Here is a 15461-nt window from a genome sequence, read left to right on the forward strand (position 1 = left end):
ACGTCATAATGTCAAAACTGCTATTTATTCACATTCTGTTGATCATTTAAAAAAAAAAAAATGTTTTCAATGTTGGAATTATTACATGTAGCCCCTTTAATCACTCAAATATCTGAGATTAGCGTCACAGTATTAACTCTCTGACATTAATTACATATTTTTGCCAACAAGCCAGCTAGGTAATGCCACCAGGAAGTAGTCTGTCAAAATAAAATATGAAGCTTTATTTTTTCATTTTAAATGACATCTGTTTATTAGCTGAGATGATTTTTCTCTGATGTATTTTTGACTTCTTCTCTTGCTACATTCAGTCCGTTTCAGGCCTCCCACTCTCTACATAGCCTGCACTGTAAACCCTCAGCCGGGAGCTCACAGCAGCTCTGGAGGCGTCTGTAATTGGAATCACTCAATTACAGATGCCTCAGAAAGACATCAGGAATATGAAAGTACATTTCATTATGAACGTCATATAGGCCTGTATACTGTAACATATATATAGTTCAGTGGTGGAAGAAAAACCCAAGTGAGGCAGAACAGGTAGAGGTAAAAGCCCTCATATGCTAATTTTACTCAAGCATTAAATTTCAGCACTAGAAGTGCTTCATCTCATCTTCCATAAACCTTTACAGGATTAACTAAAAATATTCCCTACTCCTGCTGTTCCGTCTGATCACCTCCTCTTAATGTTGGCTCACTCAAAGTCAGAAGAGTATCACTTTTAAGAGCTGATCACATATTTTGTAAGACATGCTTCAAGGTAAAAACGAGGAGAGGGTGCCAGGTATCAGGTTCTCATAAAATCTTGAATATTAGCGGTGAAACAAGGTGAACTAAAAGGACAAAAAAAAAAAAAAAAGAATCCACAAGAACGTGTCGAAGATTAGCATCAAAGTAGCTGAAAGAACGAGGAGAAGTTATTAAGTCGTCTGTTTGAATCTCGACTTTCAGGGTCGGATTTCTGCAGGAAGCAAAACAAATACGTAAATCTAATGATAAATCTCCGTGTAAACCCCAGATCTGATCTGTGCACAGCAGGATGAACGCGGAGAAACCTCGCCATCTGGCTCGCATATGGCTGAAAACAACCCCGTTTGGGTTCAGGGTTCCTGTGTAAATTCAGGCATTGATCTAATGGTGGATGATCTGCACTGGTGCTTTAATGAGAAACTCCTCCTTTCACTGTTGCACCAAGTGGTGTCAGTGTAGAGCCGGTCAGGCCTCTGCTGACTGACTGACGGACAGACAGACAGACAGACAGACAGACAGACGGACAGACGGACAGAGAGGTGAATTAGCATGCAGCTTTCCAAATGAGCAGACCTGAGAGTTCATCATGAAGCTAAAGGAGCCCACTTACTTATAAGACAGGCAGCTTCCAAAGAGCCTCTGCCTCCCAGATTAGGACAAGGATATGTCAGCATTTCCGGTAGGGGTTTGTTTTTGTGTGTGTGTGTGTGTGTGTGTGTGTGTGTGTGTGTGTGTGTGTGCAGGAGACAACGCTGAGGATAATGGCAGGCCGTAGCTCTAACACCCATCCTGAATTATGATTTGCAAATGACAAATGGATCGCTAATACAATTCATGAATTATGTAGTTGTCATGGTGACATTAATCAAAAAAGCAGGCCCCTCTTCTCGGCCGCGAACATTGTGTTTGTGGAATTGAGATGCATGACGGGGGCTGCACACCGAGCCGCCTGAGCGAGCGCGGGGCAAAGCGATAGCAAGATATTGGTTCTGCCAGTCACTCAGAGGCTTATTATGAGTGCAATGCAACAATCACACGCCCTCAGGCACACAGACAGACAGCACCCACAGACAAAACAGCGAAGGCTTTTAAATCCTCAACAGAGGAGCTTTGTGGTTACGTGCACAGCAGGAACATTCAGGTGCTTTTTTTTGTTGTAAACCTCCAGGTGTTATCAAGAAATCCTGGCCACCTGAATAGGATTGATAAAAAAAACAAACAGGTCGACCCTTGTTAATTCAAGGATCTCTCAGTGAAATAAACAAGTATCTTTTTTTCTTTTAGACAACTTAAAAAAAAAATCAGTGAGAAAAAGAAAACCTTGCAGAAAAGAGAAAAGTGAGAGAGGAGCGTCCTGGCACAAAATGAGTGATTAAATGCCATCTCCTCTCCCGATTCCTAAAGCGATGAATGATGGATGGTTGCCCTGGTTGACATCACAGTTGGATCTCAAGAGTCCGCTCAGCTGCTTAATTATTGAGCACCTGAGGGGTGTAACAGTATCAGCGAACATCACTTTTTCAGCCCGTCTTGGCAGTGTTTTTTGGCCCTCCTCCTCTTGTGAAGACTTTCCATTTCCTCCTTTTTTCTCAGTGAAGATCTGTCTTTGTTTTTTCTAACTAACTGTCTCCACTTCTGCTGCCCGTGTATATCTTCCCTCATCAACCCCCTCTGAACCATTTACTTCCATTCGGTGCCCGAGCTATCAAATTTTAATGACTCTGTCTCACTAAAGAGTCTCCGGCAACAGAGAAACCCTTGCCTAAACCACTTAGTCCACTAACTGAACAGGCTGGGCATCCTAAATACTTATAGGTGCATTAGATTTCTGTTTAGTTCTGCCACCTGCCTCCGTGATGAATCTGTGCAACTAGCAACTGGAATCCAAATCAAGCTGGGGTTTTCTGTTTCCGCAGTCCGGCTGATTTAGAATCAGAGCACGCCGCAGAAACTTCACTTTCGGTTAATAAAAAGTTGTAATTCATGGATTGTTGTTTGCGCTCTTTCCTCTCAGCAGAGGCCTCCCGGTTGGGCAGCCACCGAGACAAGAGAGCGGCGAGGTGATCTTTGATCGAGGAGTGGTGGTGTAATTCAATTAATTATATTTTGCTCCAGGCAACAGTCGGGGTGGGGATCATTGAGAGGGAACACAATACAACTAGGTGGAGGAGAAAAAAAAAAAAAAACAAGTGAGTAGAGTGTGTGCGCACACACACCGGCTGACCCCGGCAACCTCGCCTCCTCACAAAACTGTCAAAATCTCGGTGCTTTCAGTGGGCTTTTACTCAATGAGGTTAGCCCAAAGGTGAGTCTGTTCATCTATAACTTCCCTCCCTCTGCCTCCGTCCGTCCCTCCGTCCCTTCCTCTTCACCCCCCCTCTCTTCTATTTCATCATCCTCCTCCTCCTCCCTCCTCTCCCTCTCTCTCTCACTGCTTCGCTTGGGATCGTCCCTCCTCCTCCCTCCTCCTCCTCCTCCCTCATGCACTCCCTTTCTCTCTCCTAGTGTATTAAGGGGCTTTGACGCTCTCAGTAAAAGCTGATTTATTCTCTTGGTGGTATCGATCGGTTTCTGCATTAAAGATTATAATTCATTACCCCGGCCCCTTTTAATACATTAAACACTCAAAATAAAAATAAAATAACCTCCCCCACCGCCTCCCCTCCCAGACTCCTCATGTCTCGAGGGTGCGGGAAAACACTCTTGTCGAGACGTCCGGCCTGTCGTCCTGAGCCCCGAGCTCCACCTGTGTGCATGTGAGTGTGTGTGTGTGTGTGTGTGTGTGTGTGTGTGTGTGTGTGTCTCACCCACTCAGACACACAGGAACACACCTCTCTCTTCACACACACACTCATGCAGTCTGATTCAGTTTGTTAGTAAAGTTTGTAGTAGTAGTAGTAGTTGTTGTAGTAGTTTGTAGATAGATAGATAGATAGATAGATAGATAGATAGATAGATAGATAGATAGATAGATAGATAGATAGATAGATAGACTTTGATTAATTATTCAAATGTCTTTGATGATCCTCTGACTTCTACTCGAGCGCTCTCATCGCTCTGTAGCCACCAGCAGGTTGACATTTGTGGTTTTAAGTGAAAATGTCTCAACAGCTGTCGGACTGAGTGCCATTAAAAATTCGGGTCCTTTTCAGACGGAACTGATACCTTGATTTTTCATCTAGTTTCATCCATCATCACGTCGTGTTCATATTGTTTTGTTTATGACCAAACACATGACTAAATAATGACATTCCCGTCGTCCTCAGCCATACAGGAGTATAGAAGTATAAGGATGAAAGGATTTAAGATTTTATTGCGGATTGTGATGGAAAAAATAAAAGCATAATGTTCATTGACTGTGGTGAATACACTCGCAGTCTGGTTAGGTTGACGTTGTATCATGTCTCAGTTTGTACTTCCTCCCTTAGTTTACTTTCCCGTCCTTTCCGCTCCTCACCTGTGTTGTATCAGTTGATCACTGACTCCCGTCTCTCTCTTTGTCAGTCTCTTCTGTTTGTCATGCGTCTCCTGTTGTTGTTCCTGTTCGGTGTTGCCCTTGTGTCCCTGTGTCTCCCTGTCAGAGCTCCCTGTCGTGTGTTTCAGGCTTTTGGTTTTCTGGTTTGTACTTTGTTATGCTTTTGTTTTTCTCGGTTTTCTGCCTTTTGTTGCCTCATTTTGGGATTTATTACACTTGGACTTGGCTTTGTGTTTAGTTACCTGCCTGTCTGTGTGTCTGCCTTCGGGTCCCCTTTGTTTCAACCAGAACAAGAAAATCACATTCTTAATTGTACAACATCTTTATTTGTATGACTTCAGTTACATGGACATGACATAAGTTATCTGTTAGTTATAGTTATCATGTCTGGTTTAGTTCTGGTAAGCAAATGATAGCAAGATTTCTAACAGAAAAAAACCATCTGCTGAATATATGTTAGCATTTCCCTCATGAGCAAGCTTGCATAAGCAACAGAGACAGATTCCTGGTATTTTCTCACTGGGATATTACGCGAGATTTCAGATCAAGATTTGTCCTCGTAGAAGACTCACGTTTTGTTGTCACGGTGGCCAAACGAGCACTTTTAGTGGTCCTAACTCTGACAGTCGTAGTTGCCCCAAAGGATTACGTGACGTGTAGCAGAGGTGACTAGAACAATGACAAAAGTTTGTTGCTGGTACGAGACATTTTCAGGTAGGTAGGTAGATAGTTAGATTTGAATCAATAAGGCAGTTTGTTCTACCTCAAAGTCGTCTCCTCGTCATTTACATTAATTTCCTGAGTGCACAGCAGAAATCACCACCTTCACCTGACTCCGCCGACGCTGCGTCCACCGATAGAATACAGATTCCTTCCAGCCAGGTTAAAGATTTGTGTACCTCCTACGTAAACTCCCCTGTTAGTCGATACGGCTGGCCTCTGTGGGATACTAAGGATTTAAGAAGCGCCATGTGTCCCCCCCCTATCGATTTTACCCCAAATGGCCGCACCAATTCCCTGCACAAAACAAGATTGCCCTTCCCCATCGCCTTGACAGATTGATTTTGTATCTCGGCCCGCGAGGACTTGAGGAGCAATCCCTCTGATTCTGCCCGCTCGCAGTGTCACTCTGACGGACAATTTCCCTCTCCATCCTTACCTCTCCTTGTCTCTTCCCTTTCTCCTTCCATTAAAGGACTCTTCTCCCTCTAAGCTCTAACTTCTCTCTACGTCCGGCCTCCCTACTCTCCTCCCCTCCTCCCCACCTCCTCCGGCCTCCCTCTCTCTGCCTCTCTTTCCCTCTGACAGGCTTTCAGACAGTAAATCAGAGACATTGATCCAGCGCAGCGCCCAAGTGTCCTGGATTCTGCTAAAGAGCCATTTTCATTTCACAAGCAGTTTACTGGCCTCGCTCTCCCCCCCCAACCCCCACCCCCACCCGTAAACATCGCCCTCCTCCCTCTTCTCTCGCTCTCTCCATCATGGCCTCATCCATACACATCACCCATCTCACCTAACTGCCATATCCTCATCCTCCCTGAGTGCCGGCCGATGTTTATCCTCCCATCTTTCCCTGCCCACTCACAATTTTGCTACTAGGAAAAATACCTTGAAAGGCCTGAAACATTTCACAAATACTGATTGCACACACACACACAGGGACATTTGAATGCCGTACATACACTCTCCCACAACCAGGGTCCAGAGCTCCGCAGGGCTCCCTGAATTGGTTCCAAGAGGTCTGACTGCAGCAACATCAGGGCTAATTTAACTTCTGTATAATTTGTTCGACATCAGCACAATGAGGGAGGTGTGTACTCTGTTAGCATGTCTCCTGTTCACACAACATGATTTCTAGACCTTTCTGGGACATTTCTACGAGCCTGTATTTTAAACCGGGGGGGTGACACAGATAAAGCTGCTCAGAGATGCTGTTGTGTTCGAATATGGCTACAAACATCAGAGATTTGACATTTATCTTTCAACTCCGGAGGAACAGCTATACGGTGTGTTGACATTTTAATGTAACTTGCCAGTGGTGGTTTCTATAACTATGGTCGTGCAGCATAACTCTGTCTGCAGATCTGCTGTAGTTTCTGTGATGTACAGTGCAATCTGTCAGTGTTTGGATCGTGAAGTCAGTGTTTGATGTGAAACAGAGGCTGAGGATGTTCACGTCCACACTGATTGAACAATGTGGGAATCGATCTGTATCGACCTGTATCATACATTTTTCATTGCACATTTAAAAATCCATCTAACACAACTTAACTTATAAGACCTTCACACACATGAGCTGAGCAATAAATGCACTTGTACAGAAGAGGCAAGACTTCTCTAAAAGCTCTCATTCACCCATGTTTTTGGACAGTGCTACATGATTTACTGGTTTACAGCTCCTACGTTGTTTACTCAGCATGGGCGTAAAAACCTCTTGCAGAATTAATTCACCGCCGGAAAGTTGGTCCTTGCATTAAACTGGGTTGTCCATAAGGTAGATGACAGATATTTTATAGAAACAGAGGAAAGTGATGGAGGTATACACAAAAATCTACAACATCCAGAGTGCACTAAGCTGCATCGGACCGCTAAATGGCTAATCCTGGAAAACCTCCCACAGGGAACATGGAACGGTCATCCAACCCGGAATTCCAGGTCAGAAATTCCGGACAAGCTCCACGCAGCCGGACTTCACCAACATAAACACACTTGACATCGCAGCAGTGTGGGGGCCAGCGTAATTATTTTCATCCTTTTACCACTTTTTACTTTGTGTATCGTGCTGGAACAACAACCCTGTGGTTGCCGTTTTCACTTCCACTCCGTTGATTTAATGCTTGATAGAAGTCTCTGTGAGCTCGCGCTGTGAGCCCACTCCTCCTGTCGCTTCTTAAGTGCCCTAATCTTTTAAATCAGCTGCTGGAGCCGCTTGTGAAGTTCACAGACTTGCCATACATACAGTACGGTAAATCCTTTTCGATGCTGGCGTCCATGTTTTCCCAAGCGAACGCACCAGGACTCGTTTTAGATTGGAAGTCGGGAAAAATTGACTTAGAAATATTCACTTTGCGGTGGATGCAACGTTAATTTCAGCTCGTTTCAAAGCAGGAGGAGAAAAGCAGGAGTACGGTCTGAGCAAAAATCACTGGATGACATGTTTAAATCAAAGCTGGGAATCCGCAAAGTTTCAAAGTTGAAAGTCAGGACTGAAATTATATTTTCCTTTCAGATCTAATGCACTGGAGCACAAAGCCAGCATCACAAAAGATGAGTCACTGTTCAAATACCTGCAGACAGTGATGTGTCTCACTTGCTTGTGAACTGTTCAGTATTATATTGAAATAACAATGAATGTGTATTGATGTGGATGTTTTAACAACTTCTATTTCTATTTCCAAGTTCAAAAATGAACCTTGGATGAATTTTTGAACCTCAGCTTACAGGAAGTTTGAACAGCAGCAGACATGACAGCAACAACGCTTCCTTGAGAACAACCTTTACTTCTAATTCATGATTGCAAACACACCTGGATCGCATCAGTTTGAATGGCAGTTTACACTTACCTGATGTGTTTGGAAAAGGGCCGGGCACTTTCAAACTACGCTCAGCAGCATCAGCTTCTATCACGGGTTAGATTCAACCAATCAGATCAGGAGCAGGAGAACCAGCAGGCAAATTGAATCGTTACCGAAGCCAGTCGAGGGAAGAGCGAAAACATCTACAACATCAAGAAAAGCCGTTCTTTGCTCTTCGTTAAATGAAATAAACTGTCATGATGTAACTGACGCTCCAGCAGCTACTCCAACATCTCGAGGAGCTGACGTTTTTGTTTTCAAACCAACAGTCACCAACAGTGATCACGCCTTCTTGTGAATCCAGCTGCCTCGCAGAGCAAAGTTTACAGCAGCCATTCGTCATATATTTCCCAGGATGCTGTTCATCATATTTCTTAATAGTTTTAAATTGTGGCCACTCTTTCATCCTGAAAAGCATTTTGTGTGTTTATGCTGTGATGATTTTTTTTTTATTTCCTTTGAATTCAAATAAAAAAGCTCCACTATTGAGATAATATTGGAAAAACATCCCAAGCTAACTGTCATTATGTCTGAGTCAACCCACCTTTGTAGACGTGTTTATGATTGTATTTAAGAGTGGTTAAGTGATTGTGATTAACTGCGCTGTTGTTGTTGCAGCTGGAATAATACCTCATCTTGTCACTTTTATAAAAGCCTAGCCTTTAGCTGTGAATGGTACCCACCTTGAATGTGTGATGAACTGAATCTTAATGTTGGGAGCTGTAACCCGCCGCCTGCCAGCGGGCCTGCAGGTCTGCGAGGCCCTTCAGGGAGATAACATCCCACAACGGCAGATTCAGACGCTTGCAGGCCAGAGAAATGTCAACAGGCAGCCACACAAAGCACTGACGGACCGGAGGAGGACTGCTGACAGCTGTTTATATATAAAGTGTTTTTATATTTGTGTAATGGAGGTTTCTCTTATATGTATAGTGGAAATACAGTGTTTTTGTTTTCAAAAGCACTATAACCATTTTAGATATACTTAGACGTCAGCCAAGCACACTCAGAGCTGGTTTGACATCTATGTGCAGCGTTACTGTATGTGACAAAACCTGCATAAAAAAGAAAAACCGGCGCACACACACACACACACACACACACACACACACACACACACACACACACACACGACCAGCAATTAACTGCACTGCCTCGGCCTGCAACACAACGAACAGCTGAGACCCCAGCATGACGAAAAACCACACGGAGAGCTTGTTGCAATAAAAAGAGTCATTCAGCAAAATTGCAAAAGCAGCCGACTTCCCCTCGTTCCAAACACCAGAGAGAATTTTTTTCGAGCCAAACTAGAAACGGTTTGAAACCTGCAGAGGAATACAGTTTGGGAGCCGCTCGGATTAAAAATGACAGGATGCAAAAGCAATAAACACAAAGACAGACCAACTATTTGAAGTTCACTCGGCGCCGCCCCCGCTGGAAGGAACTCGAGCAGAGCAGCAACAACAAACGCGTTCAAGTGCCGAGAAAACGTTGACGAGGCAGTAACCCGTAAGACTGCAAGGAACAAAGTCAGCAGCGGCAGTCACGAGCCCGAAATAATTCTTCATCAGACACCTGAGAGTTCGCCGCCGTCGGATACTGTCAACCAAACAGGCAGCGAACATTTTTCTGTGCGCACACTCTTCGACACGCGCGAGTCTTTAACCAATCGAAAGGCGTTGAGGCTTCACACAGACACACTCATAGGTGTGTTGGAAGGGCCGCAAGCAGCGAGTCGTTTCCAGGGCCAACAGGATTATCGGTGTATGTTCTGGAAGATGGCGGGGAATCAGCCTTCAAGTTAACGAAACAGTTAGCATAATTGGTCTTCATCCGTCATCTCAAACAGAGCCGTGGACTGTTTGAGTCCCGGAGAGAAAGAATGACGGAGAGAGAGAGAGAGAGAGAGAGAGAGAGAGATTACTGACGGGACAGTGATGAAAATTGGTCGGAGGATAATGAGTCTCGTTGTCTTTTCATCCTCTCATCCTCTGTCTCTCTCTCTCTCTCTCTCTCTCTCTCTCTCCCGCTCTCTCATTACTCAGAGTGACTGGTCGGAGTGCAGCTTCACAGTCTGCTGCTTATTAAAAAACCCAGAGCGCCTTTAGATGAGTTCATCAGGCTCTCCACCCCTCTTTTTTCCCCCCTCCATCTCTCCATCCTCCCGCCGGCTCTGCATTCTCTCATCCCGTCACCTTTTTCTTTTTTTTTTTCTTTTTCCTCCCCCTCTCTCAGTTTGAACTCCTACATCCTTCCTCTCTCCGTCTCTTTATCCCTCCCTCTTCCATCTGTTTATTTTTTCCACCATCCTGTAGAGAGAAACAGCGAGAAAGAGCGATGATGATGAGGAGGAGGAGGAAGGAGGAGAACATGCGGGCCCAGACAGGGAGGGGAATCAAACAGCTCAGGAGAGGAAAAAGACAATCCCCCTTTGTGACAGATGAAGCTTTTATTGAAAAAAGGGGGTCTCTCTCCCAATTTCCTGTTGACATTCTTTGTAGTTTATTTTTCCCCTGCTGCCCCTCTCCTTCCTTTCGTCCCAACAATCCCTCCGCCCTCCTCTCCTTCCTGTGCGTCTGCGCCGCTGTGCCAGATTGTTTGGAATCAATAAAGATGGTTGTTGGCAGATGAAAGTCGCGGGGTGGGACGATGGCTCGCTAAACACTCAATTCGCTTCACACAAATCACCGCCTGCGTCCCGCCGACACGTGACGGCTACATCCCGCGACAAACAATTAAAAACTCGTGCAATAACGGGCTGCCGGGAGAGGCATGATGGCGCCTGCACGAATACACATATGGTGTGTTCTGACAGGCAGACAGGGCGGATGTGATTTGGACAGCGTGGAGACAAAAAGAAGATGAAGGGAAAAATAAAAGGGGTGAGGACTGATGATTGGTGTTGAAAATGAACAGGTGCTGTGGTCGTCCAAAAAAAAAAAAAAAAAAAAAAAAAGTGAAGCTCTGAAAGTGGAAAGAACTGTTAGATGATGCTGCTGGAAGTAAAAGTATGCAGATCTGGTGGAACTAAAACATTATTATTGTTAAAGATGTAATTCGTAAGAATTCTGCATTCAAATATCTGAAAACCACTAGACCTTGACTAAGAAATATCAAATCCACAACTTTTATTCACGCCTGTGGCTTTGACTTCTGGGAGAGAGCGTGGAAGAAGGCCGCAGAAATGAACTCATCTGTGAACATTTGAGCCTGAATCTGAATTTTTGCCAGCGATGGTGGTTGTTTAACGGTGTGTTCACCAGCAGCAAAGTGAGTTTGATCGCTGGATGTGTGTTAGTGTCACTTGCGAGAGTGTTTAGTCGCCCCAGCAGCAAGATTATTCTACTGTGAATTCACCATAAGATAACGAGCAACAGCACACAAATGATGTGTCTATCGGTGTATATCTGTGATTCAGGTCAATCACTGAACTCAGCACTCACCAGAGACTCCGGTTCTCTCTCTTCTGTTTCTCCTCTGTGACTTCACGCTCATCAAGTAAAGTTCACTTCTCCTCCAGCTCCAGCCGACAGTCAACATCACACAGACACTCGACAGTGGAGGTCATCTCAGCGGGTCGCTGCTGCAGACAGGTTAACAAGCAGGCAGATGAATTCCCCTCTTTGATTTTGAGCTCTCCTCCCGTTGCTGAGCATCTCCGGGTCAGAGCAGAATCCGGTGTGATTCTGGATGGAGCCTTATAAATCCCCTCCTGGCAGAAGTTACAATGTTCGTTAGAGTAAGACCGCATGCAAAATTTTACTGCCGTAATCGGTTTTTTCTTCTTTATAACATCACTGTATCAAATAACAATGTGAAAACAATAGATAAAAAGGTTAAGCTTTCTTGTGAGTTTCATTTTTTATGTGTCAGGCTGCCACTTTACTATTGCAGTTCCCTCTCACAGTGTTGTTTTCAGCCACAGCAGGCAGGTGATCTGACTGTTCTTATACAGTCTGCTACCAAACAGCAAACAGAAAAGGAGCCGGTGAACATTTTAAAGAGCCAGCCGTTTCCCTCAGGATGTTGGTGGAGACTAAAGGAGAGCGAATGTTGGACCTAGATCCGTCAGGTGGGTGCAAACTGGCCTCCGAATGAACGATAATGTCGCTTCTTCACTGCTTGAGGTGTAACTGTTTGCTCACAAGTCCACAGTAGGAACTTGTAGACAAGAAGTACACATCATTTAGCTTCCTCTTCCCCCAAAGTGACTTGTTGCAGGTTTTTAAGTAATTACAGGATTTCATATTGCTGTCTCATTTTTACTGCCCATCGTTTCAACTATAATTGAAATGAGTTGCTGAAACTCTCGATGAACATGAGTGAAGAGTTTTGTCTCATGTAATGTATAACAGTGGAACCCTCATACACCCAGAACTACTGATGCTACTTATACCAGTTCTTTATACAATGCTGTGTTGTATATCTAACAAATCGTCATCATTTAGAAGCAGACAATGAATAACAATGCAGCAAAAAGTACAATATTCCCCTTTGAAGGTTAGTAAAGTAATAGAAATACTCTCAGTGCCGAATCTAGTTAGTTACTTCCCACCACTGCTGTCAGACAGACAAAAGCCCGTCTCCTTCACATTCAGATGCAAGAAACCTGAGAGGGAAATATTCATATAAAGTGTTCCCTCGTGACGCCGCAGCTCACTGGCTTGTATCGCATCCCGAGGAATAATCAATTCATGCACACCAGAAGCCTGCGTGATTCATTTTAATAAGCTTTTGTCGTCGCCTCACACACTCACAAGCACACACGCTGGAGTCCCAACAATCAAATAGCAGGGAGCTCGAAGGGTCTTGTCAGCTTGAAGCTGCTGATCACAGAAAATAAAGGTCAACTTGAGCTTAAGAATCATCAACATAATTTCACATACTTCATCACGACACTTGTCTTAACTTCGAGCTTTAGCGGGAAAAACACAGAGGAACTGCTCAACATTTGCAGAGGAGCCAGTGTGCACTTCAAAAAAAAAAAGCAATCATCCATTTAGGAGTTATCTGCCAGCTGAAGAAAGTCTCGATCTGCGATGGCAGCGGAGGAGGAGGTGGAGAAGGTGGAGGAGGAGGAGGAAGAATCTGGATGTTGAGCGTTGCGGTACGTATCCACAGTAACCAAATCTGACAAATCCACCCTCTCAGAGTTTACTCTTGACAGTGGCCTCTGTGGGAGCTGCGAGGGGAAAAAAAAAAAGAAAAAAAGTGGAAACTTGTTAAAACGGGGGAAGAGAGCATTTGAGCTTGGTCATGCAGCGGTTAATAGCATTTTGGCTTTTGGGGCGTCTGGTTGCTTCGGAGGGATCTGTTAGCGAGGATTAGTCACTCTCAGTCCAACATGGCTAAAGACACACTCAAAATATGCAAACACACACACACACACATCAAACAGACAGCCAGTGTGGGCAGTGCCAGGTGTTGGAGACACATAAGGTTTATGGTGGAGAGTTGGAGGCCTGCCGGCAGCAGCTCTGTCACACAGGCCGACAGTTCCGGTTCATCTACCAGCCAAGCACCGCTACTGCTCGCTCACTGCTGCTACAAAAATCTGCTGCACATCCATTACAGGAGGAGGACACCGACAGCTAGCACACACTGTTTAAAGGGACACACCTGCATTTTGGGGAAAAATAACCTCTTTAGTCCAGCGACCCAGTGTGAAGATGTGAAAGTGCTGATTTCATGCTTCAAGTGAAGAGCTGATGCTGTGTCACAGTTTGAGACTGCAGCATGTTGAGTGGAAGCTTCATCGCATGAAGAGAAAAAACAGGCCCTCTAGCTCTCATGCGTCAGTATTCATTATTAAAAAAAATAACAATCTGTCCATGAAATAAAAGCTTACATTACACATGAGGACCTACAGTGAGCCTTTAAAACAGCACTTATTGATCTGTTTGTTCCGCTGGAGGCAGATGAACAAGCTGTAAATGCACACTGATATATTATGACCTCAAAGTCAGTGTGGCAGACATTTTAATAAACAGCTGTCTATATTACACACACACACACACACACACACACACACACACTGAATAACATTTACATTAATTTGTCTAGTTTCTGTTCGACTGGCAAATTAAGTCTAATACTGACTGATTGATGTTGTAGTTTTTGCTCTGCTTTGGTCTCCACCAGCTCCTGAGACCGAAGCCGATAAACGCTCCACTGAGTTATGCTAACTTTGTCTTTCTTCTGTTAGTTCACTGTTTCAATGTGGGTCGATCTCAGCTTTCTGTCTTTCTTTTTTGCCAAAAACCACATCACAACATCAAAGAAATTAGCTAAAAAACGCTAAATTGCCTGTGAAGCTGGCGGCTTCTGTGGGTTTGTTACTATAAAAGCGACACCTTTCACACATACATACAATAATCATTACAGTAGATCCACTGTTATATTATTATTATCATGATATTGATATTGGCCAATCGCAGATAAGTCAGTATCAGCATGTATGCTGTTGAGATCAGAAAACGACGCTTGGAGCAATTTATAATGATCAAAATTCACAATTTCAGTTCACTTGTGTCATTTTAGACAACAACACTTATTATCAAACTATCCAGCCTCCATCACATATTTTTGTCAGAAGTGTTTGATGAATGCATTTTTAAGGGATTACTGCATAAAATATGTGTTTATCAGGCAATATATACTCTGTAATATTGGCATCAACCCCAAAACCTGCATATCGGTCGGGCCTCTAAAATATATATCAGTGATCTGATATTATATTCGTGCAGCTTTACGTAATCAAGAACATATTTTGTAGAACGTATCCGTCTAAACACGTTGTTACACTGAGATTACATCTGAGGACGGTGATTGATGACAAGCCTCCTCTTCCATCACCTACGTTAGACAAAAACTGCCTTTTCTTTGAGGCCAAATATAAATCAACCGCTGCAACATTCCTAATTTCACTCGAGTATTACATTTTTAGCTCACCGTTTGCAAAATCTGGGTGCCGTGTTGCACGGGGAATGGAGGTTTATTTCAAACTGTTAGATGATAGGGCTTGTGTGTTATTCTAGATTTTTCTTACTGTCAAAAAAGTCTCAGGAAAAAGAACAAAAACAACAAAGCAATAGTCCATCTGTCAATACTCTCTAACTTTCCTACGCTGTCTGAACTCGGGGCCCAGACACGCAGGAGACATGAATCTTTAAGAAAAGTTTTATTTTCTTTGAAAAAGGCTAAATAATTTCTGAGAGCCTCTGGGTGCTGCAGTGCTGGGAAAATGCAAGATGTGGAGGAGTATCATTAGGGACTATATTCAGCAGTGGATTAATACACAAGCCCGTGTTTGTTGCATTCACCCAAATTATAGTAAAGTTAATGGAGGAACATGTGACTCTGTTACGTGTTTGAGGGTTTGGATACACAGAAAACACTTGAAGAATATCAGCAGCTTCGTCCTTTAAACAACCGCACACTACGCTGTAGTTACAAGTGCTCCGTCTGCTGAGTCATTGTTACATTTTCATCTCTCCTCAGTAAAATCCCTACAGTGCCTATTTAGGTTTTTCGTATGAGGCAGACAATACAAGGGCATCGCGGTTTGAGATCCTATTATTTTTAGCGATTGATCTTCCCCGAGGCCTGCGATGAAAAGAGAGAAATCCTTCCCGGAATCGTCCACGACCGTGTGAGATGTGTCT

General features: G+C 43.9%; 1 protein-coding gene and 1 long non-coding RNA gene across 4 annotated transcripts in view; one reads left to right on the top strand and one right to left on the bottom strand.

Moving 5' to 3' along the window:
- Positions 1-10396: 10396 nt before the first annotated feature.
- Positions 10397-12784, top strand: LOC119008107. Its single transcript, XR_005071326.1, has 2 exons — positions 10397-10679; positions 11297-12784. It is a non-coding gene; the product is annotated as an uncharacterized LOC119008107 (long non-coding RNA).
- Positions 12506-15461, bottom strand: part of macrod1 (mono-ADP ribosylhydrolase 1) — a 133838-nt gene continuing 130882 nt past the window's right edge. For all 3 annotated transcript variants that reach the window (XM_037078164.1, XM_037078162.1, XM_037078163.1), the window contains one exon: positions 12506-12979. In XM_037078164.1, the coding sequence (XP_036934059.1) occupies positions 12945-12979 (35 nt within the window). In that variant the 3' untranslated portion in view covers positions 12506-12944. The remainder of the gene's footprint in view (positions 12980-15461) is intronic.

The sequence above is a fragment of the Acanthopagrus latus genome, chromosome 18 (genome assembly GCF_904848185.1).
Source record: "Acanthopagrus latus isolate v.2019 chromosome 18, fAcaLat1.1, whole genome shotgun sequence".
In the NCBI taxonomy this organism is placed as follows: Eukaryota; Metazoa; Chordata; class Actinopteri; order Spariformes; family Sparidae; genus Acanthopagrus; species Acanthopagrus latus.